Source organism: Malania oleifera, chromosome 7 (assembly GCF_029873635.1).
Source record: "Malania oleifera isolate guangnan ecotype guangnan chromosome 7, ASM2987363v1, whole genome shotgun sequence".
Taxonomy (NCBI): Eukaryota; Viridiplantae; Streptophyta; class Magnoliopsida; order Santalales; family Ximeniaceae; genus Malania; species Malania oleifera.
In genome coordinates this window covers 106942793-106970020 of record NC_080423.1, presented here as the reverse complement: position 1 = coordinate 106970020, position 27228 = coordinate 106942793, and the positions used below count along the sequence as shown (strand labels likewise).

General features: G+C 34.4%; 1 protein-coding gene across 1 annotated transcript; it reads right to left on the bottom strand.

Moving 5' to 3' along the window:
* Positions 1–5540: 5540 nt before the first annotated feature.
* On the bottom strand, positions 5541–11730 carry LOC131159640 (cycloeucalenol cycloisomerase). The gene is made up of 8 exons (XM_058114686.1): positions 11537–11730; positions 11289–11431; positions 10027–10110; positions 9520–9561; positions 8126–8236; positions 7808–7999; positions 7591–7688; positions 5541–5996 (listed from the first exon to the last, which is right to left on the bottom strand). The coding sequence occupies exons 1-8, from the start codon at positions 11541–11543 to the stop codon at positions 5804–5806; spliced, it is 870 nt and encodes a 289-aa protein (XP_057970669.1). The 5' UTR covers positions 11544–11730; the 3' UTR covers positions 5541–5803.
* Between the last annotated feature and the right edge of the window lie 15498 nt (positions 11731–27228).

Genomic DNA, 27228 nt, shown 5'->3' with positions numbered 1-27228 from the left:
TTACCCATAGCTACAAAAACATACCCCGGGTGTCTACAAAACCATCACGACAACTCGGTTACAAAAACTCGTACCTAAACAAGCACTAACAGTATCTAACGACACCCTTGCTTCTGATTGCTAGGATGCTAATTACAGCTACGTGAAGGACCTGAAAACATTTGTACGTACATTCGGGGTGAGACACCTCTTAGTAAGGAAGAAAATAGGTTATATCAGTGTGTGGCATACCAGTGTTATTTTACGTAAAACATAACACCATACAATACGATACAGTTCAAAAACATTTCCATACAGTTCCAGTATTTTCACAAATCCATTCCAGTACATACGATACCCAAACATACGGTCAGTGTCGTCACACTAATACGCAACTACTCTATGAAACCCAAAATTTTATAGTGATTACGTTGCCAATACGATGTAACTCACACTATTACGCAACTACTCCATGAAACCCCAAATTTCACAGCGATTATATTGCTAATATAGTGTAGCTCACACCCCTCGGTGACCAGCCGGGATACAAGTGATATTTCACACCCTCGGATATAGAGTCGGACACTCTCGCCCACGATTTTGACACCAGTAAATGGCGCAGCATACGATAATTAGCCGCCACATAGCTGTTTCGGCGTATGGTAATTAGCCGCCACTAGCCGATTTCACAAAACCTGGAATCATTTTGGAGCTTACACTCCTATACGTATCAGCATATGGTAATTAGCCGCCACTAGCTGTTTTACAAATACCTGGAACAATTGCATACAACCATACATTCCACACTTATTTGGTTTAAGACAAATCATATCGTTTTCCAATTCAAGCAAACAATTTTATACAAATATGGATGACAGTCATCTCAATAATATAGTTTAAACAAAACAAACGATTTTCCAAACAAAGCAGAGATGATACCCGAAATCCCTAAATTTTTCCAAAAATTGTAACCCAAAAATCTCATATTTTACCTGATAGATTTCCCCAAATAAGCTACCAAAACATACATAAGATTATAGCCTACAAGCTTACCGATCCCGATTTCAAAAAGTAACTGATATAAATTGAATCCTCTTACATTAACCCGAATTCCAACTACGAACTCTGCGGTCCCCAAAACTACGAACCGAGACTCCAAAACCTATAAACCACAGTACAATACATGCTTACAACTCATACTACTATACATATTTCGAATCAGAAGGGAAAACCGAGGCTTACCTTGATTTTGGCTCAAAACCCAAAACTGCTCGAAATGAGATTCTGATCCGTTAGAAACGTAGAGAATCCTTCCCTGATCCTCATAGTAATGTCCGATTCATGAATCAGGCGATGAACGACAAAGAAATCAAGAGAGAGAGAGAGAGAGAGAGAGAGAGCTTCGAGTTCTAGAGAGAGAGGGAGAGAGATATGGGTTTTCTTAGCCCCATAGCAACCCCAAAGATCTTTTAAAGGCCTTTGACTCAGGTGAATTTGTCGATGAGATGACGTCTTCGTCGACGAGTTCACCGGGTTTCTCTTCGACCAGACGGCGGTTTCGTCGACGAGTCGGATATTTCCAATTTTTCTAAACCTCTCAGCATTCCCTCGTTGATGAGCCTCTAAATTTCGTTGACGTGCAGCACATAGACTTCATCGACGAACTTTGGCTTCGTCGACAAACTCTGCTCAATTACCAATTTACCCTTCTTTTATATAATTAATCCATTTATCACGAGTCGGGTTCTTACATTTGTCGACAAGCCCAATATGTCACGTCGTTGACGAACGCGAAGCTGTGCCTCCTTTTTAATTTCCTTTTCTTCCTCTTTATTATTTAAGTACTATAATTCCTCTAGGTCACTACACTATAGGTGCAATCAATATATAATGGGAGGACCTCGAAACTCTACAACAACGACCCAACTGACGAGCAAAGCTCATGAGGTCAGAAGGCTACCCAACAAATAAGCACTACCCATTAGGCAATATCGGCCCCATTGACGTGCAAAGCTCGTGGGGCCAAAAGATTACCTAACAAATGAGAACAACTCAATAGGAAAAATCGGCCCAACTAAAAAACAAAGCTCATGAGGCCAGAAGACTACCCAACAAATAAGCATAGCTCATTAGGCAAAATCAACCCAACTGACGTGCAAAGCTCATGAGGCCAAAAGAATGCCCATGAAGAGCAGCTTGGCAGCTCAACAGGAATGCCTATAAAGAGCAGCTTGGTAGCTCAGCAGGAATGCCCACGAAAAGCAGCTTGGCAGCTCGGCAAGAATGCTCATGAATAGTAGCTCGACAAGAATGGCCATGAAGAGCAGCTCGACAAAAATTCCCATGAGGAATAGCTCGGCAAAATTCCCATGAAGAGTAGCTTGGCAGCTCGACAAGAATTCCTATGAAGAGCAGCTTGGTGAGAATGCCCACGAAGAGTAGCTTCGCAATTCGGCAAGAATGCCCATGAAGAGCAGCTTGGTAGCTTGGCAAGAATGCCCCCAAAGTTCAATTCGGTACCTCGACAATAATGCCTACGAAGATCAACTCGGCAGCTCGACAAGAATGCCTATGAAGAGCAGCTTGGAAGAATGCCCACAAAGAGTAGCTCGATAGCTCGGCAAGAATGCCCACGAAGAGCAGCTTGGCAGCTCGGCAAGAATGCCGATGAAGAGAATCTCGGCACCTCGGCAAGAATTTTGAATGAATAGTAGTTCGGCGGCTCGGCAAAGCCGAATGGGCTCCATTATTGGCTTGGGCCAGCCATCCCCCATGACATCAGCTTGGCAAAGCCGAATTGGCCCCTAAACCACCTCAACAAAGCCAAATGGGCTCCCTTATCAGCTTAGGCTAGTCGTCCCCTGTGAAATCGGCTCGGAAAAATTGAACTAGCCCCTAAATCGGCTCGGCAAAGTCAGACGGGCTCCATTATCAGCTCGGACCAACCAACCTCCCTACACAGTGTTAAAAAAAAAAAGGAAGAAGAAGAAGAAGAAGAAGAAGAAAAGGGGAAAAGATAGGGCAACTTTTGAAATTTCAAGAATAAGTTCCGAAAATTCGAAACTAGGGAGGGCAACTGATATGCCCTAAATATATCAACACCAAAGTAGAAGGAAGCCAAAACTCAACATTGATGAGGGCAATCATAGCCCAAGTCAAATGCTCTGGTAAGAGCATTTAGCTCCAATCCAATAATGACTAAAGAGATCCACGTCGGACGTCATAATGGCGGGTCTCCCCAAGAGTCAAACCTCGCCACTATAAAAGGAGGTAACATAGAAGAGTAAAGGTATCTCATTTTAAACCATACTTTACTATTGCTTCATACCTCTCAAAGCCAATCTCTGACTTAGGCATTGGAAAGATCCCCCGGAGTACACCCCGGGTCCTCCAAGCCAATCTTTTCTACATCCTTTTCAGGTGATCGAGATTGGAAGATTCGTCAGAGGTCATCGAAATTTTTATTCAGCAACAAAATTGATCTTATTTTAATTTTTGGATGAATAGTATAATGTCTGATACAAAGTTTGATAATTAGTCTTAATCACTATATTACAACAATTATCAAGATGGGATTACAACAATAGAAGAGAGTACAAAGAAGAAATTTAGGAGAGGATTTGTAAAGGGTACTGAGATTTTTCAAAACCGATTTGCTTTGAATGGTTTGCTTCTTTATAATTTATAGACAAGATATCCTTTTTTTCAAGCAATCACAATCGTTCTTCGAACCTTTTCTTCTTTTAAACTCAACTGTTCTTTTTTCATCACTCTTTAACTCTTGTCAAGCATCTTTACTTTATTTCTTGTCAGACATCCTTACTTTATTTCTTGTCAGATATCTTTATTTATTTTGTATGTCTTCATCACGTAACTTTATAGGTTAGCAAATTGTCGTCTGTCTTGTACCGGCAATATTACTCTTGTAAAAATTAATTTTATAGTGGTCATTCTTGTTGTCCTGAAGGCAGTTCAACTGAGAGACATTGTCATCATTTAAGCAAGTAGACATAGTCTTGTTCAAGATCAAAATTATTTCTTCTTTGGATTTGGCACAACTAACCTTGCCTGTACTTGAGCTTTTGTCATTAAAATTTTTGTTTGGTCATGTGATTTGTTTAATCAGAGATTTTGCTCAACCCATTTTGCAATAGCAAATTTTGTCAAACTAATCAAATTGATACAGCCCCACCATTTTATCTTAACTTGGCTTCTAAAATATGGAACCTTGTGTTGTCCAATAATTTTATATTGAGAATCATATTCCATCATTAAGTTCCAAGTTAAGCTAAAAGGTTTTGTAAAATATGAACAATAATGAGAATTCAAACCAATGGTCCGGAAGATTAATATTGTCACTCAAAAGCTTGTAGTTGTGTTTAAGTTAACAGGGAAAGAAGTTCGCAAATGATCCAAACTGATCTCACCATTCATGAAGTCAGTGGGGGACTTCAATTGTCATATTTTTTTTGTCAAAATATATAAACCTTGAAAAGGAGTACCCATTATTTTGTTGACAAAAGATTTTTGTCGAAACATCCCTATAGTCCCAATAATTAAACTCAGTTGGGAAGAATGGTTAAGAAAACTTCTTTGTCATGTTGGGATTGTTTCCCCATTTATGATTAATTTTCACTTTTATTAATGCTAATTTGTCGAATCATGTTTGTCAAGGATTTCAAAAATCTCAAAAATCTCAACTGATTTGATATCAACTAAGATGAATTTGTAAAGATATGAATTGACATATAAATATTTAGTATAAACAATTTCGTTAATATATCTAACTTTTTAATAAAAAAAATTTGTCAATCTTATGTATCACTAACCCTTTAAAAATTGAGAAGCTTATTCTATACTTTATTTAATAGAAATAAAAGAGCGGATACAAAAAATCGTTTGGCCTAGAGAAGAATTGGTTCTCTATTAAGTTTAAATAGCTTATGCAACAACACACATGAGAAGTATTTGCAAAGAGTTCAGTTCTATTTATTTTAAAACATACTCAAGTAATGCACGACCATACTCACTCGAGGAATTATTAGGCTATACATTTTAATTATATCACATTTTAAATCAACAAACAAACCTTAAGATAGACAATCAATCACACCTCCAATTTTTTTAAGATTTTAAGTGATCTTATAAAGTTGAAGTAATTGGTTAATTTTATTTCAAAATCATCCAACAAATTTCAAGATATGATTGGTTACATAAATGTGACATACTCCAACTACCTAACCTACTAATTTATCATTTCTTGTAAGCATTTCTCGTTTTATTTTATAAAATTCAAGATATAAACTTAAAATTTCACCTGAAAAAATGGTAAAATTATAACTAATATTTTAAGATAGCATTCAGGTAAAAATCTTATATATATATATATATATATATATATAGTTGAAATAACTTATCTAGAAATAAATTAGAAATTTATTCTTCTAATTTTCACATCTTATTTGTCGCCTTGTTTTCAATTGAATAAATCATTTTTTTTAAATACATTATTCCACAAGAAAAGAATAATTTTTTCCAAGAGATAGAGAACAAAAAAGGAATGATCAGAAGTCACGGTTCCATCAAACAGACAGTTTCACTACAAACAGATTGACCCAAAAAAAATGTAACAATGCACCTATGGAAGTGCAGTCAGCCATTGAACCAATGTCCTCGACAGAAAATGGTACAATACAGTAATGACCAAATAAATTTGGTACAGCATGAACAATGGAATCCCCCAGATTAAACCTGGGTTGGCTGCTTCAGCTGAGAGAACCTAAGCGAGGGGGAGGCACACTTGGTGTGGCCTACAAGGAAAGTGTCAAGCTTCACTGGCATGTCCTGGAAACCATGGGAGTCCTGGTTGAAGGCACTGTTTGGAGTCTGGAGTCGGAACGATAGGGCCCAGAAAGATGCGCCAGAGATCAAGTATTATGGTGACCAGCATTGCAGCTCCCAGGGCATCCACTGCTACTCTGGGTAGATCCCATGGATCCCCAGGTTTCTCGCCGACCCTGCTTATATCAGTGAAACCCCTTTAAATTAAGGATACCATTTCCCAGAGGTGAAAAACATAAACACAAAAGGCAAATATGAGCATTTTACCAAACAAATACATATTGATGAGCTCGCGTGTGATTGCGTGCATGTTTGTGTGTTTATTACTCCTGTGTTTTATATCTAATTTGGTTTGGATTTTTTTATTATATATATACTTTTTCTTTTCCATTGGCCAAAGCAAGGCAGACACCTTAAATCAGTCTAGAAAAAGTAAAATTCCATGTTGTTTGCCGCAAATGACAAAGTAGGGTCTTTAATACCAGCATTAAGAAAAACCAAAACCCACTATTATACTGGCTCAAAAACTATACAAAATGCTCATTCATTATTGTCTAGTCAGGATTATAAAAAATAAGTCACCATCATTAACAAAAGGATCAAGAACTACAATTCTATCAACAACCAAAATAAATAATAATAAATAGGATCGAAAGCCAAAATTTGACAATCAAAGCTCAACTCAACAAAAAAAATATCCAAAATATAGCACCTTCTCACCATTGTGCATGTTTAGGGCTATACGCGTTATTTTTTAACAATAGACTAATAGGACAACAAGCCTTTCTTGTGTAGTCCACAATGTTCCGCAATTTCCTCATACTTGAAGCACTTCCTTATCTTTCTACATTCTTTGCCAAAAAATTTCTTTTAATTTCCTCAAAGAACATTAGATAACAAAACAGCCGCATGGTTTAAATCTTGGGAAAAAAATATATATAGATCATCTGAAAAAAATTTACATTTTTTTCAGGAAATAAAATAAAGCATGAGAAAATTTAATAAAGACTCCAGCTATATGCATCAGGCAGGCAAGTCATTATTAGTGTCCTACTTCATCCTAGTAAATAATTTGTTATGTACCAATAACTTAACTTCATAAGCGCTCTACTTTATCCTACTCCACGCCAATTATTAATGTTGATCCCCCTCCTAGTTGATAATGTAATTACAAAAACAGTTGCTCTTCAGGTATATAATATAGTCAATAATTTTATGTATTCTTCTAATATAACTCCAGTTCTACTTCACACCACAAATTGCACTTCCCATTTTAGACCATTCTAAAATACTTTCTGATCCAAAGCATCTCTTTGTGATTCTAACTTGGTATTTACACCAAGTTTTGTCTCATCACCAACAATTGTGTAAAGTCAACAGTGAACATGATGAAGTACATCCCCAAACATGCGCACAATCCAAAACAATGGGATAGAGTTGACAACTTACATATCAGATAGCAAAAATATTCTGATAGTAAGATCATGTTTGACAAGAGATAAGCAGAAAATGGGCCACAGACCACTGCTGATTGTACAAGCATGCACTCGAGAGGTGATTCATAAATTTTATCCCATAAGATAAAACATATAAGCTCTGAATATCATCCTAAACACTGAAAACTTGCACAAATAGTTGTAAAAATCATGGATACTACAATGCGAGCCCCATAAATTTTATAACACTCTCACAAACATAGTATGAGTTCTCACACTCTTCTAGACAAGAATAGAGATACTTTTTCTTGATTCGTAGAACAGAATTCTTTACCTCAGAAACATTGGGAAGCTTACGATGAAATAAATTGCATAAAACAAGGATCCAATTCTGTACATGGACGCCCGATCCACAAATTCATAATAAGGGAACTGCAAAAGATCAAAACAAAAATAGCATTGTCACAGCTTTAATTCAAACATTTGTGGCCCAGTGGATGCGTTAAGAACTTTTCAAAGAAACAGCAGTCTAGCACTGAATTTCCACTTACACTGGAAATAGCAAAGGTTTCTAGGTATGCTATGAAATAAGAAAGAGCCAAAATCCAAGCAGCCTCAATGACCCACTGAATTTTCTCAGGCAAGCCAGCAAGAGAATGCCGTAGCCTGCGAAGTGTTATATTTGATATCATGTGGTAAAATAGGAAGCATACATATGCAAGAAGGAAAGTTGTGTGAGGTACCTACAAAGAAATAATAACATATATAAATATTGTGATACAAGAAATAAATAAACTAGTAAACTGACGAAACAACTCACAACCTGACTACAGAATAATACTTGTTTAATTACTTGCTTAGTAGCTTACATCATTCATCTTCCATGAGGGAAAGGTATATGAAGCACCCAAAACTGTGAAGAAATAATGTGTCCAAAAGTAATTCCCAACGTAACTAAAGATCATTATCCAAAGACTGGCCTGTCACGATAACAATTTCATAGGTCAGGCTTATAAATAAGTTTCTATAACAAAATATTAACTTTGTGAAAGCACAAAAACATAACAAGAAGACTGATTTTTACAACAAGAAAAATAAAAAATAAAGGTTGAATGATTAATACCCAAAAACTGCATTAGAATTTATAAGAATTATTCATCAGATAAAAATTTGGGACAACATGCTATGCAGAGGTAAATGCCACTGGACTTATAATAAGTTTCTACAAACAAAATATTAACTTTGTGAAAGCACAAAAACATAACAAGAAGACTGGTTTTTAAAACAAAGAAAGAAAAAAAGTTGAACAACTAATACCCAGAAACTGCATTAGAATTTATAAGAATTACTCATCAGACAAAATTTTAAATACTGCCGAAAACAAGAAGACAACACTCTCAAAATTGATTTACCTGGCCAATTATGGCCTTTCAATTTTTCTTCTTAGAAAAATGCTATAGTATCTTTACTCAATTTTATCTTAACAAAATATGCAGATTGGGCACCTGGCTTCTTAATAGGCCATAAAGCCTAGACCAATAAGGGAGGGACTAAAGCAGTGATACCCAGCAGTAGACATTTTCAAAAACAACTGTATTAATTTAGGAAAAATAATTATAGATCTACTGGTCTTGCACCATGGACTAATGACCAAATGATAATCAACAAACTGCATGATAGTTAGCATCTCATATATGGAAATGCTGAAACAAAATTTCAAAGTGAGCCTAAATTGTATGTAAGCATACAACTTGCTATGATGTTTACAAACTAAACCTGTCCTCTTCAGATTTTAGTCCAAAAATTAGGTTTTGTTCTACCTCAAGTAAATAATTTTCTAGAATGAAAATTCTGAAGAAAATAATTTGATACAAGCCCACTTGTCCTAGCCCTCCTCCTCTCCTCATGGTGCCCCTATAAAAAAAAAAAAGGTCCACCCTGTCAAAACCTAGAATGAAATGATGCAAACTCATTAAAACCGACTTTGGACACAATCAAGTGCAATGTACCCTGCTTCCCACACAATTACACAAAAAAGCCACGCAGAAGACCAATTTTACAAGCTAAACACAATTTAAATATGGTAGAATTGATGTGTTTGTCTTTGACAGTTGGTTAAATGGCAAACTTGTAGTTTAAGACTAAACACACAACAGGAAAAAAATAAATGCATAGCTTATTTATCAGGGTTGGTAGCTAATAACCTTTTCATATTTATCATATGTTAGACTTTAAACTGGAGAAAAAAAAAAAAAACACTTGCCTTTACCCAATAACGATCCTTCCAACACAAGCTTCTGTCGGCCTGCCAAAAACATCAAAACCCACAAAGACAGTCATAAACATATTAAAGTCACAAGCTACTAAAATTTTCCTTCCTGTTGAGCATTTAAGCAGCTAAATGATGAATTATTGAAATCAAAGCTCTAGGAAAGAGAGGCATTAGTTGCTTGTGAAAGATATAGCCATATGGAGTGCCAAATTGAGAAGCAAGAATAATCCAAAAGAAATGCAAATTTACTAACAGTTCACATTGGCTTAGAAGTATTCGATAAGGAAAAAAAAACAAAAAAAAAAAAACCAAAATTTACTTTGTAAACAAACCTAAAAGAACATCCAAATATTACTTTGAAGATGGGCATATGACAACTGATATGACAGCATTTAGGATTTCATTTCCATGAATAGAGGCTGATATTGACTTTTTTACAATTTCATGCAGTTTAAGCAATTAAATTTGTAAGAAATGTATGATAACACAAATATTTACCTTTCCAACAAATAGCATAGGTATCAAGAAGGAAGGAACTGCAGATGCAAGTCCCAAAAGCAAGTACTCCAATTCTGTAAAACTCTGCCAAGTGAAATTTTTTAGTAAACCTGTGATTAAGCATACTAATTCAATCACAGAAATAATTGGAACCTTGGTATCAAACTTAGATTCCATCATTCACGATAAGATCAATTATAAGATAAATAAGAATTAAAAAGAAAAAAAAAAGTAAGGCCATTCCATTTCCCATTTCGACAAAAGACCCATACCTAAGTTCCATAGCTTCGGGATAAATAAATAAAAACCCCTCCCCAAGCTGTGAGCCGGCGAATCACAGGTAGTGGCTTGGTTAAGGGAACACATCAGAGCCATAGTGTGCTTAAGGGCATATCGGTTGAAGTAGATTCTTCTTTTTGATCAATCAAAAACCCTTCTCAAAATCATGAATGATTGGCCAAATCATTGATACAAATAATATCCAAATACCAGCTAACATCCATGCAAACAGAGCCCAGGAGATGGAACTAAATAGCTATTACTTGATGGAACATGGTAAAGAACTGGAATGATTTTAGCTATTCTTGCCCCATAATGCACGTAAACAACTGGAACTTTTTTATCTATGCTTACCCCTCGAATGCCCCGGCATTGAGAAACCAAGTTTCGTGAACCTCAAAAATCGCTTCCTCACTCCATCTTCCATGTTATGAATACAAAACCAGCTCAAATTCACAATAGGTGGACCTCCATGATCCATAGAGAAAACAAAAAAAATACAGAAATGGGAATCACTCGAAATTATTTCTTAGTAATATATTTCAATCACTGAACAAACAAATATTTGTATCCTACATGAGGCCACTTAATATATTAAAGCATAAAACCTCTGCTCGGGCTAAGGTCCCACATTGTTCAAAGCTCTCACATTTTCTTGGTCCATGATTACATCAATAACCAAAAATTCGAGGAATTTTTATTTATTTTTTTAAATATACTCTTTGGCAACATTTCTGAGCAACCAAATCAAAAGGCGCCACCGAGTTGAAGTCCAACAATTTTCTCAGAATTTGAATTTCTTTCCTTTCTCAACATTTTTTAACTTTAAAGCTAGTAAATCAAACATCTTGAAAGAAAAAAATTCTTTCGGGATTTATTTCAACAGCACAAGACAAACACATAAAAATCTAGCGACTATTTTTTTCTTTTCGTTTCATCGGTTTTCTCGGCTAACAAACGGAGAGTAACGAGCAAGAGCAGACCTCGTAAAGCTTGTAGGGAACGACGATTCCGAGGCAGAGAGTGAGCCAGAAGGGAGTGTAGAGAAGAAAGAACATCTCGCCCCATCTCTTACTCGGGTTTGGGGCAAACCACAGACCCAAATGCGGAGCCGCCACTTCAGTACCTGCGGACACAAATCACAAACCCAAACAGCATCAGGCATTCCGACGGACGAATCCGGCGAAATCCGACGAACTGAAACCCTAGGCGAGGACAACGATGGGTTTACCGCCCATATTTGGAGTCCGGATCTGACCGCCAAGGAATTCGGATCTCCACTTGGGAGAGTGTGAAGTGACAAAGTTCACCCACTCTATTTCCGAACTACAGAGTTCTATTTTGCGCCGTCAGCGCAGGCGGACACAACCAGAGACTTATTGGACTAGGTAGGTGCCTGCAGGCCGTGGGGTTCGGTTACGGTCTTCTCTAAACGACGTCGTATCAGTGTGAAGAAGAATCTGCAGGTGTTGCAGAAAATAATTAAATAAAGAAATTATTTATTTTTTATTGCACATATGTCTGCCAACTTATGTTTATTTGCATTCAATGCAATAAATCTAAAAAGTTCTTACCAACCCTCCTCAAGATTCGAGCTACGTTAATATATTATTTTTGGGGCTCAAATGTTGTAATTTTAAAAACACCCCTCTAGTTTGAGAAATATAAAAAATGTCCCCATTTTTTTTTGTTGTTTTTTTTGCACTTAAACCGAACACTAATAATTTAGAGTTCTTTGATATACTTTTTATTTTATTTTTATTGATATATAGCAAATAAATAAAATATAAAATTACTTTCATTTTTGTTATTGTTGTCAACTTGGGAAATTAAGAGTTAAATTTTATGATTTACAATTAGAGTGACACTTTATTATTATAGTATTTCAATTTATAAATTTAATTTTTATAGATTAAACCTATATCGAAATCTATATTATATATCAACTTTGGTAGGACACATATTGTCACTAGATTTTTTTTACTTGCCTTTTGTTTTTATTTTTATTGTTTTTTCCATTTTCCATCTTCTCTCTCTCATCGATCTGAACAAGTGGCCCTACACCAGTAGCCCCTTTAACTTTTCTTTCCCCTTTATATCAACTCTCATAAATATATAACTAATTTAAAATATATTTTAAAAAAATTATTTTGTCGTTCCTCTCTCTCACTTGCTGATCAGACACCTTGATTTTCAATTCTCTTTCTCTCATTAGTACATAAATAATTTAATAAAATATTTGAGTGCTTGGATTTCACACCTTCAATTTGAAGTTTTTGTATGGATTGGAAAAAAAATATAATGAAAAATTGTATTACCTTGTCTTTAAGAGCATAGATTTTGGGATTTGAATTTGCATTTATCTGAATTTTGATAAAATATAATATAAAATTGTATTGGATTTCTTTTAAATTCATATCCGAGCCTCAAAATTCATGCTTGCAAATACTTTCTTACGTTTTATCCAAATTCATAAAAGTTCAAATTTAAAATTCGATATTTATACTTCCAAACACTATCATAATCTTCAAATTTTAAAAACATTTTAACATATCTCCCATTATTTTCATACATATTCTCATTATTTATATTACTTTTATTATTTTTTTCATAAAATACAATCACAAATCACAACAGATAACAATATAATATTTTAATAACTTTAATTATTAATTAATTCAACAAATTTTAAATAACTATACTTGCTTATGCATAATTTCAATGGTATTTGAAAAAAAAAATAGAGATTAATATTGCAGTAAAAATAATAATATTGACAGCATAAGAACAACAATATCTAAATTATAACATAACTAAGTGATATTAAAATTGTGAGTATAATTTAACTAATGTAAATTTCAAAACCATCAAATTATTGTGGGCATTATTGCTAAAAAAAATTTGTCTACCAAATACAAGTAGTCTTTAATTACATATGCGTTTGGAAGAGTGGCAAAATAGGGCAAGACTCAATGGGTGGTCCATTGGGACCTTTTAGATTTTTAAGTTTGAGAAGAGACGATCCATTTATAAACAAGTCAATCTGAACCCAACTCATTTAATAAATGGGTTAAATACATTTGGATTAGATACTCATCAGGTTACCATTTACATTTAAAATATATATATATTTTATAATTTTTTCTTTTTGCTTTTGAACTTTTATATTAGATAAAAGATTAAATCTCTAGGTGACAACAAGACCTATAAGCTAGTAAAGTTGCCTAAGGGCAAGAAAACACTCAAGAATGGAGGTACTCCAAAGTATGCATTTACGCTATGGTTGGGAATTAAAGGCAAGCTACTTACGAGTGACAAAATATGCTGGGGCAACAATGACCAAAAATATGTGTTATGTGGAGATGAGATTGAAACGATAGACCATCTTTTCTTTAAATGTAGAGTCTTATCACATGTCTGGGGAAGTATTAGAAGCTGGTTGGGAATATGTAGGGCCATGACAACTTTGAACGCAGCAGTGAAATGGCTCCACAAAGAAGTTAGAGGGGCTGGCATCAATGCTACGGGGAAAAGAGTCGGTTTTGCTACTACAGTCTTCTTCTTATTTCACTTCAAAAATAAGAAGAGGTTTGAGGGCAAGGATATTGGCCCGAAGGAGCTTGTTGAGGTAATCCAAAGGAACATCTACAAAGTTGTGTTTGATAAATTTGATTTACACTCCATAGGATAATGACAATGGACTCTCTTTTGCTAGTAATGTTAGCTTGAATTATATTGTATTGGAGTGGATATGATATGCCCAGGTTTTGATGTAAAAGTTGTGGTATTTACTATTTTTTTTATGGGGAGTTGTGTGCTTCCCGTGAGGTGTATGTATTGCACATATTCCTTTTTATCAATATATTTACCCTTACTAATAAATGAAAAAAACACTTGAGGACAAATGGATTTAGGTTGAAGAATGATAGAAATAATTCACAACTTAGGTACACTATAACGACCTGAAAATTCCTACAATTTTTTTTCAAATAATATATAAAATATACTGATAATCATATTACTCTGATACCCTTATAATGACTACTGAAAATGCCTATATAGCAGAAAACATGAAACTGTACAACCATATACACAATACCGATGTAACGACCCGAATTTTTAAATGAAATTTAAATAATAAAGAAAGGAAAATTTGAAAAAGGGAAAAGAAGGGAAGCTGTCAAGCTTCGTCGATGAACACAGGGTTTCGTCGACGAAGGCTTTAAAGATTTCGTCGACGAACACAGGGCTTCGTCGACGAGAAAATACCGAGAAGGGTTCTGAGGTAGCCTGAATTTCGTCGACAAATACAGGGTCTCGTTGATGAAATTTATGAAGAACTCATTAACGAAGATCGGGCTCGTCGACGAATTCTGTTGTCTATATAAATAGGAAAAAAATCTGATTTTATTTCATATAAGCTTCCTTCTCTCTCTCTCCTCTTCGGCTCTCTCACACTCTCTCTTCGATTTTGGGTTGGTTTTACACCGGATCGAAGATCTGAGGCTACTACGATGCTCATGGCGAAGCTCCCTACAAGTTTGTAGGAGCGGATCGTTGGGAAAACGGAGTTGAAAATCATCCTTGAGTTGAGGTAAGACTTTTTAAGCCAAATTAGACTTCATGGTAGTTATAGAAATTGATGTACGCATGAAAATATTGATGTTTAGTACTGGAGATTTTGAGTTTCAGGGTGTTGAGTAGGAAATCCTACGGGGGTCAGGCTAGGAAATTTGAGGGGCTTTCTCAGTAGTCAGGTAAGGGAGTAAACTAAAGCAGTTCTTTTCCATGCAAATTATTATTGATTATGAATAGATTTATTTTCAGAAAAACATAGGATATATTTGTTTATTATGAATAAAATGTATGATTTGGGAAAATACTGCTATGATGCTTAAAATGTATATGTATGTATAAGATGTTAGAAAATCATGATTTTAGTATGACTTTTAATAGAGCATGTGTGGCATGAATATGATTTTACGTGAAATGAGATATGATATGTATGCTTTTACATGTAAAACACATTTTTAGGTATTTTGGAAAGACGAGTTATGCTATATTGAGTTTGACGAATTTATGATAAAAGAGTTATTTTTAGAATGTAAATACCTGAAATGATTCGGCACGAGGCCGTATTTATGTTATCGGCGCAAGGTAGTATTTATTATGCTATCGGCGCGAGGTCGTATTATTTATGTTATCGGAGCAAGGCTGTATTTATTATGCTATCGGCGCGATGCCGTATTATTTATGTTAACGGTGCGAGGCCGTATTTATTATGCTATCGGCGCGAGGCCGTATTATTATGTTATCGGAACGAGGCTGTATTTATGTTATTGGCGCGAGGCCATATATATATATTTACTATGATTTTGGCACGAGGCCATACGTATGATTTCGGCGTGAGGTCGTATCTATATTTTCGGCACGAGGCCGTGTTGATGTTACGTATGTTCATGTATTATATGTTATTGCAACCGGAATGTTAGTTTAGTTCAGATCGGGAGCTCGGTACCGTAGCTATGGGTAGATCAGATTTGGCACGAGGCCATATTAGTGATAACCATTCCACGAGGGGATGGGAGATGGATAGTCGATGTGGCTTTCAGTAGAGTGTGGACATCCACCTGGCAGTCCGGACTAGGGTGTGGCGGGCTCATTGTACTTACAGACATATTTGATTTGGCAGTGGTCGGCCAGCCGTTGTTGGGTCCCGCCTTTGGGCTGCACAACCCGTCATGGGAGGTAATACATGACATTAGCTAGCTATTCATCCTAGGTTGATTTTCAGTATTACGAGTTATTACAGATGTTTATATATGTATGTTATGATTTATTAACGAATATGAAAGTACATGATTGTCCAGTATGATACTATGATTATTTCTAGAGTTATGAAATATATTACACATGTATAAGCACTCTAAATATTCATGTTACCACACAGCTGTATTTAGTTTATTTTCTCTTACTGAGAAGTGTCTCACCCCCAACATTATTAAATTTTTTAGGAAACCAGAGAGACCGATGGGTCAGGGCCGCCGCTGAGTGATTGGTGCTTCCCTATTAGAAGGGTAAGCCCTGAGCTAGGACTAGGAGATTTTTGTTGCATAGTCCTAGTATTATTTTGACTTTTTGGAGATTGCACATATGAACAGTATATTGACGTTAATAGAAAGCTCTGGTATTATGTTTTATAGATGGATGTATGGATTTTTATATTTACTGCTGCTAGGTTTTCCGTTGTGTATGACAGGAGTCCCTGTTAACCACGGGTTCGGGTTGACTATGTATTTATTATGTTGTATTTTATTGAGGGACGTTACAACTAGAATTCAGTATCTCCCTAAATTATACATACACAAAACATAACTAAATTATTTGAATTTTCTATTTATTCATACTGCTAGTAATATAATATAATCGTTGTAATTCTGTAAATATGTGTATATATAGATAACTGTGAAAACTACCCTGAAAATCTATATGTCATGATTTAACCCCTCATGACAGGGTTGTGTGGCCCATAAGGGGGACTTAACTCTGGTTGGCCTACCAGGATAAGTCACATGAATACTCTATCAATCCTCAGACCGACCTTATTGCAATCCCTCCAAAGGCATGGTATTGGTATCTCCCTCGTCAAACCGACCTCCTCAACCCATAATACTGGGGAGCTTGCAATCCCTCCATAGGCACGGTTGACGGTAATCCACACACTATCTGAGATATGTGGTTTTACTCTGATCTGAAATAGCTACGGTGTCGTGCTCTGCTGACTGAATCTGACTGAAATAATTCATCAGGGTCTAATACTATATAATACTAATATATATAATTATCTTACCGTTTCATCATGATTCCAAAATAACCATAACACTGTAAAACTGATTTGAAATACTGCATTATCTGACTGAAATAATTGTAATATCTTATCTATAATATTTGACTGAATAATCTGTAATATCTGAGTGTTATGGTTTTGAAATTTTGGAAATCATGGTATTCTACAAATACTGTAAAATATCTGTCTGTAAAATATATGTCTGTAAAATATCTGTCGGTAAAATATCTGTCTGTAAAATGTCTGTCTGTTTGTACATTGAAATTCATAATTCTTTAAAATCTAGTAAAACATATTTCTGCACAAAAATACTGTAAATCTTGATATTCTAAAAAAAAAACTATATAAACTCTGTACTGAACAAATACCTACTCATGCCACACAATTAATAAAACTCATGTTCTGAAATTTATAAAACTGTATAATTTATACCCTGTATCTTAATAAATAAATACTATAATTTACTAGCGTAGCATATTTCCCTTACCTGACAAACTAAGCTCGTTTACTAATTTCTAACTTACACCCCTGGCATTTATAATTCCATAATCTTGAAAATATCATATATATTTCCCTATCAATCAACTAAATACCCAGAATAATTTGTATACCCATATTTCCTAAATTATAAACTATTCATCATCTTACCTGGGTTCCTGGGAACACCCTCTAAGTTCTCTAACCTGCCTGCAGTAAAAGCCCCAAAATCCTGAATTCACAACACCCAAATTAATCATCCCAAACACCAGTATACTAACATCTATAACCAAATTTGGGCTTAGAAAAACCTACAAGCCAAATAACCCTTAAATAACCTACTTACCCTGATTTTGGGATGATTCCTAAACTTCTTAAATCGAAATTTCGCTCCGGTTAAGTTGTAGAGAATCTCCCCAAGATCAACGTGGTAGCTTCTGATCATAGAACCGGGGAGAAATGGAGCCGAATTTGTAAAGAGAAGTCAGAACAACCGAAATTCAAGATAGAGAAAGGAAAATGCAGTTGATTTCTCACCAAAAACTGATTTTTCACATATTTATAAACGACTTGACACGTGGTTTCATCGACGAGACACGTGGCTTCGTCGACAAGGCGAAGAAGGGAGTTTGTCGACGAACCAATGGGTTCAAATCACCCCCTTTCGGTATCTTTTCGTCGACGAATACTGAACTTCTTCCATGAATCCTTCTGGGAATTCGTCGACGAAACCAGGGTATTCGTCACCCTTTTAGTTTTCCTCTTCTCTGTTATTTAATTATTATAATTTTCGGGTCTTTAGATACACGACAAGATTGGTGGTTAAGGGTTTTGGTCAAAGAAAAGGCATTGATTTTGAGGAAATCTTTTCTCCCGTGGTCAAGATGTCTTCTATTAGAATGATTCTTAACTTGGTTGCAAGTTTGAAAACTTGGAGGTTGAACAATTTGATGTGGAGGCTACCTTTTTACATGGTGACTTACATGAGGAAATCTACAAGGAGCAACTTGAAGGATTCAAAGAGAAAGGTAAAGAGCATCTTGTGTGCAAGTTAGAAAAAAGCTTGTATGGACTGAAACAAACTCCACAACAATAGTTCAAGAAGTTTGAATCTTTTATGTCACAACATGGGTATGTTAAGACTTCTTCCTATCATTGTGTTTTCCTTAATTAAGAAATTTTCGAGTGATGGTTTTATTATTCATTTGCTTTATGTGGATGACATGTTGATTGTAGTCATGATGCTAAGAAAATAACTAACTTAAAGCAAGAATTGAGTAAGTCTTTTGCAATGAAGGACTTAGGTTTGGCAGAACAAATTCTTGGCATGAGAATATCTCATGACAAGACACACAATAGGCTTTGATTTTTCTAAATAAAGGTGTAAGGTGTTAGAAAGATTCAACATAAGTGTTGGAATTGATGTGATCCCAAGAGGGGGGGTGAATTGGATTTCAAAACTTTTTGGCTAATTCAAACTAAGCGCCGATTCACCACATATCATATCTCATTCTACATATACATGTGTATGTAAAAAAATTGAACAATGAATACATACACATACACAAGTTCCACAAATCTCATTTAAATTGAATGTGTGCATGCAAATAATTATAATTGTAAATGAATAGACATAAACATATGAAAATTAAAGTGTGGAAATTAAATGAGATAAAGAGAGAGAAACACACGATATTTTTTATCGAGATTCGGTCAAACCAGCTTACGTCCCCGCCTTGGGCATACCCCCCAAGGATTCCACTATCCTTACTCACTTAAACGAGCAGAGCATAAGCTGTTACAATCTCTCCTTATGAGGTGAGGTAAACCAAAACTCAATTACAAGATTGAGCCCAACTTGTCTCCCTTATGGGGCAGAAACTCCTCAATTCAATTTCCTAGGCTAAACCCAACTGGTTTCATTGACGGGGCTGAGACTCTCCAGTACAATTCCGAGCTGAACCCAACCGATACATTAAAATATTTTCGTACATAAAACATGCTTCTGAAATACAAATAAAGATGTACACATTAAAACCCAATATATGCACTCTCTAATGATATGCATTATGCTCAGTATAGTAAGGGTGCTATCAAATAACTTTGCACAAATAAAATATATATTAAAAATGAATATTATTGTTCGCCTATAAATATTTTTGCAAATAAAGAATATTTGGAGAATTTAGGAATTTAAGCTCAAAAAAATATTTGTGTTGTAAATAATTTTCTCTCAAAAATATTTATCAAAGAAATAATCGGGAGAAAACCTAAGCAATACTCTCAAAAATGATTTTCGGGAAATAAATAACAAGTGAGAATATATGTAAATAAAATGCCCTAGATAAAATACTCTCATCAAAAATGATTTTGAAATAAAAGCATGAAAGAGAGTTTGAGAGATTTGTATAAAAGATTTTGCACCAAAAAAAAGATTTTGACAATAAAAAACGTTTTGAGGGAACTTTGATTAACAATTAATTATAGACAAAATTCGGGTTAATCAAAGTTGCAAATAAAAGCAAATGAAGGGGTATATATAGATTTTTCGAAAATTATGACCGTTGAGGACACAATGGGTATTTTGGAAAAGTTTAATTAAAAAATTAATGACGTTTTAGCCCTTAAAAATTTTTCAATCCGAGAGGTTCAGTCAACCACTTTAATAAGTTCGGTCGACCGTGTCAATTTTGAACTACGAATTTGGTCGACTGTCTCAGAGCAATTTTGAACCCTTCGTAGGTTTGGTTGACCATGGCTAAGGTTCGATTGACCGCTCATATGGTTCGATTGACCATGGCCAATTTGAACTACATAAATGGTCAGCCAAAGAGTTGGGGGTCAGACACATGTCAGTTCGATCGTCCTAGGACGATATTTTCATTTTAGAACGGTCGACCGTGAGAAGTCAACTTGTTGACTTCTGACCGGTTCGGTTGATCGTGACATTTATACTGCCAAGGGTTTGGTTGATCGAGACAGTCAAACTTTTGACTTAGGGCTGGTTTGGTCGACCAAGTTGATTTGTACTGAAGAGTTCGGTCGATCGAGGCTTTGAATTAAGCCTAAAACCTAACATTGGTTGACCATCTTTGTAAGCCATAATTTTGACCTTAATTTATTTTGAAAACCTTTGTATGATTTTATCTTTTTATGAAAATGTTTTGTATAAAGTGTAGGTGCCCTAAGGTCAGTTTACGGTTAATCTGAGTATTTAAACATATCAAGCAAATGCATGCATTATTACAGACCAAATAATGAAAACCAAATGCAATTACAATTGAAATAAACAAATGTCTTTTTTCTTCCTTGCTCTTCTCTTCATAAAATATGCCAGTATGATGATAAGCTTGAAGTTCCTCTTGGCTTCCACTTTCCCTTATGTGTGTGTTTGAATTAAGGACCTGTTCAATAACTAAATACACGTATGAGTGACTTGTGTTTTGTCAGCATCAAAACAGAGATTAGACTCAAAAATCCATTAATAAGTAATGCAAAGCTAGTGAGTTCTCCACTTGTAGGTCACTTCAAGTGAATAAACAGTGTCCTATATAAGTGATGAAGAGAAGGAGTACACAAAAAAAGGTTTCGTATGCTTCAAATGTTGGTGGCCTAATGTACGTCAAGGTAAGTACAAGACTGGACATTGCTCATGCAGTTGGAGTGGTAAGTCGATTTCTTTCTAATCTAGGTAAACAACATTGGGAGACAGTGAAATGGATACTTCATATCTCAGGGGTACATCTAGAGTTTGTTTATGTTTTGTTAATGACAAGAGTTAAATGGTTTCCTTGACTCTGACATGGCAAAATATGTTGACTCCAGAAGTCAACATTTGGGCATGATGACCTTTATAGGTGGCGCACTGTCTTGATAGTCAAAATTGCAAAAATGTGTTGCTTTACCAAGTACAAAGGTTGAATATATCACAATCACTAAAGCTTCAAAGGACCTTCTATGAAAGAAAAAGTTTCTAAGCTAGGCATCAAGCAAGAAAAATATGTGTTGCATTGTAACACCCCGACCCCGAGTGGCCCGGGATATTAACTTTTTACTACTAATTTACAGCGAAAGCAAAATAAACTCAATTTTTATTAAACCAGAGCACTAATTATCCATATTACAATCATTAATTTCAAAAGAAGAAAATTTTCACAACATAAATATCTGACATCATACTAATCTTTCTAATCAATCTTTATTTTTCTATCCCCACCCGCATGTTTGCTAAGCCTGATTTCCGACATGTTCTTCAGAGTCATCTGAAATAAAAATATTATTGGAGTGAGACGACGCTCAGTAAGTAAATAAGATTATTATTAGTGTGTGGCCAAAATGAGCTTTTTAAAAATTTCGTAAAACAATATTTAATATTATAACTTCAAAACTGTCTCTAGAATAAATATAAATTTAAAAATTTTTGTATAAAACTTTTACCATCAACTATAACAGTAAAATTTTATAATCATATACTATAACTGTTAAATTAAACTTTTAACTTTAAAACTGTATAAATATTTAATGATAAATATACATATATTTTTCCTTATACGTTTTCTTTAGATCGTCATTTAAGCACTAGAATGATATTTTTCATGTAAACTTACACTTTTTCTTCAAATCATCAGTGACTTTGTATACGTAATTAACTATGTATAAATATATATTGTAAAAACCACCCTTAGGCCTGTTTGCCGTAAGTCATGTTTACCCCTATGACTGGGTTGTGCGGTCCGAAAACTGGACTTAGCTGACTGGCCGACCAAACTAAATCAACGTACGTAAACTTTAAGTGAGATTTTCCTTATTAAGTCCTGGTCCGGAACCAAGTGTACACTCAGGAGAAATCCACTAACATAAATAACCACTCTGTAAACAGTGTGGGTGCACTCTGATCCGTATAAACTTTAAGCTGCGGTACCGAACGTCTGTAACTTTGAACTTTCGTTGCCATAAGGGGTTTTAAAATCATCTTATTATAATTTATACAATTTATAATAATATCGTAAAAATCTCCTCTTTACTCATATTTTCATAAAAAATGCAACGTAAAAATAAACTCATGCCACACAATTTTTGTGTTAAAAATATATATAATTTTATTTTTGAATAGAAAAAAATGTTGAAAATTTACCCAAGGGGATTAAAACATTTCATAACCCAAAAATAGATGCAAGTATATTAAAGATAGAACTGGTATAATTAAATATGCGTAAAAATAAACTCATGGAAATTTTGTGGAACTAATTAACATAATTGAAATTTACTTATAAAATAAACTTGGGTATGAATTTTAAATAAAAAAAAACTAATATAATCAAAATTTACTTACTTTCTTCCTTACGAACACTGTAACTATCTCTAAAAAATGAGATCGGAAAAAATGGGTAATTGAGAATTTATTCAAAAATTCTCTCTCCACCACAAATTCTTTCACTCACTAATCCTTCTTTTCCTTGAGAAATTGTTGTCAAAAATGAAGGTTGAGAGCTTCCTATTTATAGGAAAATTTTGGGGAAGAAATGAAATTTATAAAAGTGTGGGGAGATAGGTGAAATTATAATTTTTTTAAAATTAAAGAATAGGCAAGGTATGGGTTGAGTATGAGATGGGGATGGAGGCCATGTGGGAGTGCTTGCCATCATTCCCATTAAATAAATTTTTAATTAACTACTTACCTAATTGATTAATCAATTAGTTAATTAATTATTTTATTATTTTATTATTTTTCTTAATCATTATTATCATTATTATTATCATTGTTATTACTTTTAAACTATTTTTAGTATTTATTTATTTTATTATTTATTTTTAAACAATAATTAAATTTAAATTTTGAAAACTCATGTAGGCCCTACATGGTCTTGTGGGCCCCACACAACTTCGAGACCCGAATGGATCCTATGTAATTCGAATAACTCTAATACGATTTTATGCATCTTACATAACTTTGAGACTCGTGTAAACCTCCATACGACTTCGGGACTCATGTGGGCCCCATACAGTCTTGTGGGCCCCGCATATGATACCTATATTATTATTATTTTATCACATATTCTTACAAATTATATCAGTTAAAATATTATTTTATGTACTTATTTAAGTATATAAACAGTGTCTTGTGGCTTCGGGACTCATGTGGACCCCACATAGTCATGTGGGCCCCACATATGATACCTATATTATTATCATCTTATTAGGTATTTCTACAAATTATGTCTGTCAAAACACTATTTTATGCATATATACTTATTTACGTGTACAAACAGTATCTATCTTGTTTATCCTATGAAATTCCATTTTGACTAGGTCGACCTTCAGGGAGCGACTGAGCCGCAATGGTCTCTGAGCACTCGTTAAGACAAGGTCTTTCTTAGGCATCAAATATGGAATCAAGGATCCTACAGAAAAACACTTCTGTATTGATATTAACTTAATGACCATTTTTATTATTTTATTATTATTGTACTTTAATTATATATATATATATATATATATATATATATTTTTGGGTCATCACAATCTCCCCTCCTTATAAAAATTTCGTCCTCGAAATTGGCTAATTTAAAATGAGTACTATATAATTGGTTGCGCTATTTAAAAGAGTACATTGATTAACGATTTGATTAAGTCTTAGAATAGATTGTTGGTCAATTTGGCGAAGTATTTTATTTTGAGAATTGAAGTGTGAATCGTCAGTCTAATAGAGGTTGAAATGGAAAAGAAATTAGAAGATGTGGAAAAGGATAATTATATATATGTATATATTATACATATCCTATAAATTAAAAATATATGTAAAAAAAAAAATGAGACGAAATCTGGCCTTTAGAGCCTTAGATCAACATCAACATCTATCGAAGTACTAGCGGTGTCACTGCTAACCGCCGGGGTTTTTTTTTTTTCTTGGTATAGTTGACCTCTCTAATGTCGCCGGCTTGGGTCGGAAAAAGGGAGAGAACGCCCGTTTGTTCGGCGAGGGAGGAAGAGCTGCCCTTTTCCCAAGTTATTGGTGGCCGGTATATGAGTCTCAATGCGCATCAAATTTCCTTGCAATGGTGTAGTAGGCCAGCATTATCCGAAACCCTTAGTGTGGTGACTGCGATATTGCCATTGTGAGGGATATGGCTCATTGGTGTGATATTAGTCGTAAGTTTCATAGTCAGAATATTCTCGATAGGGAAGAGGGTTGGAAAAATGGCAAGGGCACTGCTCGGGTCGGTAGTGGCGGAGGAGGTAATATGGAGAATTGATGGGGCAGTAGTTGAGATAGTGGTTTCTCCAACTGATTCCTGCCTACGCCTACTGTTCTCAAACCAAAAGCGCACATTCCTCAGCTCGATTGGACCATACCTTCGAAGTTGTGCTGCAAGTAAGATAGTTCGCTCCACAGAAGGGAGTTCCCCTTAACTGCTGCGGAAGGCCTCCTCTAAAATCTCTAGTTGTGCCTTGCTAGGTTTCCATCTTTGGATTGGCGAACTAGTGCCGCTCTCAGCAGCTTGAGGAGTTGGGTGATTTGGCAACATTTTTGAATAATGAGACAACCAAGAGAAAAGTTGGGAAAAACTAATCTCTTCAAACCGAAATGTGGTTGTTCAAAATGGTAGAAAACTGTGATGCTTAGAGTTTGAGGAGGGCGTACCCTTTTTATAAGGGAATGACTGCGTGTTGTGGAAATCGAAAGAGAGTGACGTGTATTGCGAGAATCGAAGGAGAGCGACGCGTGTCACGGATATCGAGCAACGCATTTTGCACAAATTGAAGGAGAACGATGTGTGTTGCGAGAACCGAGAGGGGGTGACGCGTGTCATGGATATCGATTAACGCGTTTTGCACAGATCAAGGGAGAACGACGTGTGTTGCGAGAATCAAGAGAGAGCGATGCGTGTCACGGATATTGAACAACGCGTTTTACACAAATCGAGGGATAGCGACACGTGTTGCAAAATTTGCAGACTCTAGGTTCTTTTTATGTTTTTACATCTTTATTAATGCTTTAACTATAATTAATTTCATCCTTAGATCACTACTTGGGTGGGTGGCCTAGTGGTAAGGAACCGGCCACGCATCCATGTGATCGTGGGTTCGAGTCCCCACTATGCCCAAGTGGTCTCATGCCCTGGCCTTGCTTCGGGGGTAAGTGCGCTATAGCCGATGATTTTCACCCATGAGGCTCTTTTTCTTTTCTTTTTTTAACTACAAGAGTACCCCTTTATACATATATATATATATATATATATATATATATATATTCCATTAACATTATTATTATTATTATTAAATATATGTTGGGCATATATATATATATATATATATTCCACTAACATTATTATTATTATTATTAAATATATGTTGGGCATGTTTAGCTAATTGATGATTTGACATTGGTTAGTTATTTAAAGGAAATTAGTTAATTTTTATATTGCTTTCATTAATGGTATTTTTTTTATATAAAAAAAATTAAGTTGTATTAACTTTTATAAATTTATACCAAATTAAAGATTTCGTCAAAATTTGTACTCATAAATCAAACTTGGATACTTGATGGAAATTGAATACGTAATGGGAAAAAATAGATATACATATTTAACTTGTACATACTAAGGGATTATACATATATATATATATATATATTTTTTTTTTTTGAATTTAAATATAATAAGCAATATTTGAATTATATTTAATTCCTTATAAACTGATACAAAATTAAAATTAAAGATTTTGTCAAAATATATATTTGTAAATTAAGGTTGAATGTTTTGTTGATAACTGAATATGTAACGTAAAAATACATATTCGTATCCAACTTATGCATGCAAATAAATTTTTTGGGTAAATTCAGATTTCATAATAGACCGTTTGTTCATATCTATTTGTATGTGTAGCATTTCTAAACTCAGTAGGGTCTAATGGGTTATTTCTTATATATTTAGTGAAAATAATAACGGAGAAAATAAATAAATCTTGGATATTATTATATTATTATATTTATATATATATATATATATAAATTTTAAATTATTAATGCATTTGACAATTAATTATGAATCATCAATATAGGTACGTGTTTCTACAAACATAAATAACATATTTAAATTAATTAACGTGTCTTCAATAATACTACTATTTTTCTTAAAAAATTTATAATTATTACCTGTCCTTGGGAGCCTTCACATAAATCTCATTTCCTTTAATGCTACTATCTTTAAGATCCATTCTTAAACAATGACCAAATATTATTTTAAAATCATAAATCTATTATTATCGTATAATAATATAACAAACTAAAATAAATATTTTAAACTACCCACTCATACCCAAACCATGTTTTATACCTATGCTCTGGTAAAATTTATATATTAGATTTATGCAGAACCTATATCTTATGCTCTAGTAAAATTATTTCTTAAAGTCTACAGAACCTATAACCTATTGTTCTGATACCAAATGTAACACCCCGATCCCGAGGAGCCCGGGATATTAACTTTTTACTACTAATTTACAACGGAAGCAAAATAAACTCAATTTTTATTAAACCAGAACACTAATTATCCATATTACAATCATTTATTTCAAAAGAAAAAAAATTTCACAACATA

Bases quoted from the DNA above. Each gene is read 5' to 3' on its own strand.
- LOC131159640 (XM_058114686.1), bottom strand. The intron at 8,237-9,519 runs GCAAGTGTTTTT...TTATCGTGACAG, and splicing joins AGGATCGTTATTGGGTAAAG to GCCAGTCTTTGGATAATGAT. The intron at 5,997-7,590 runs GTAAAGAATTCT...TGATATAAGCAG, and splicing joins AGCTTCCCAATGTTTCTGAG to GGTCGGCGAGAAACCTGGGG.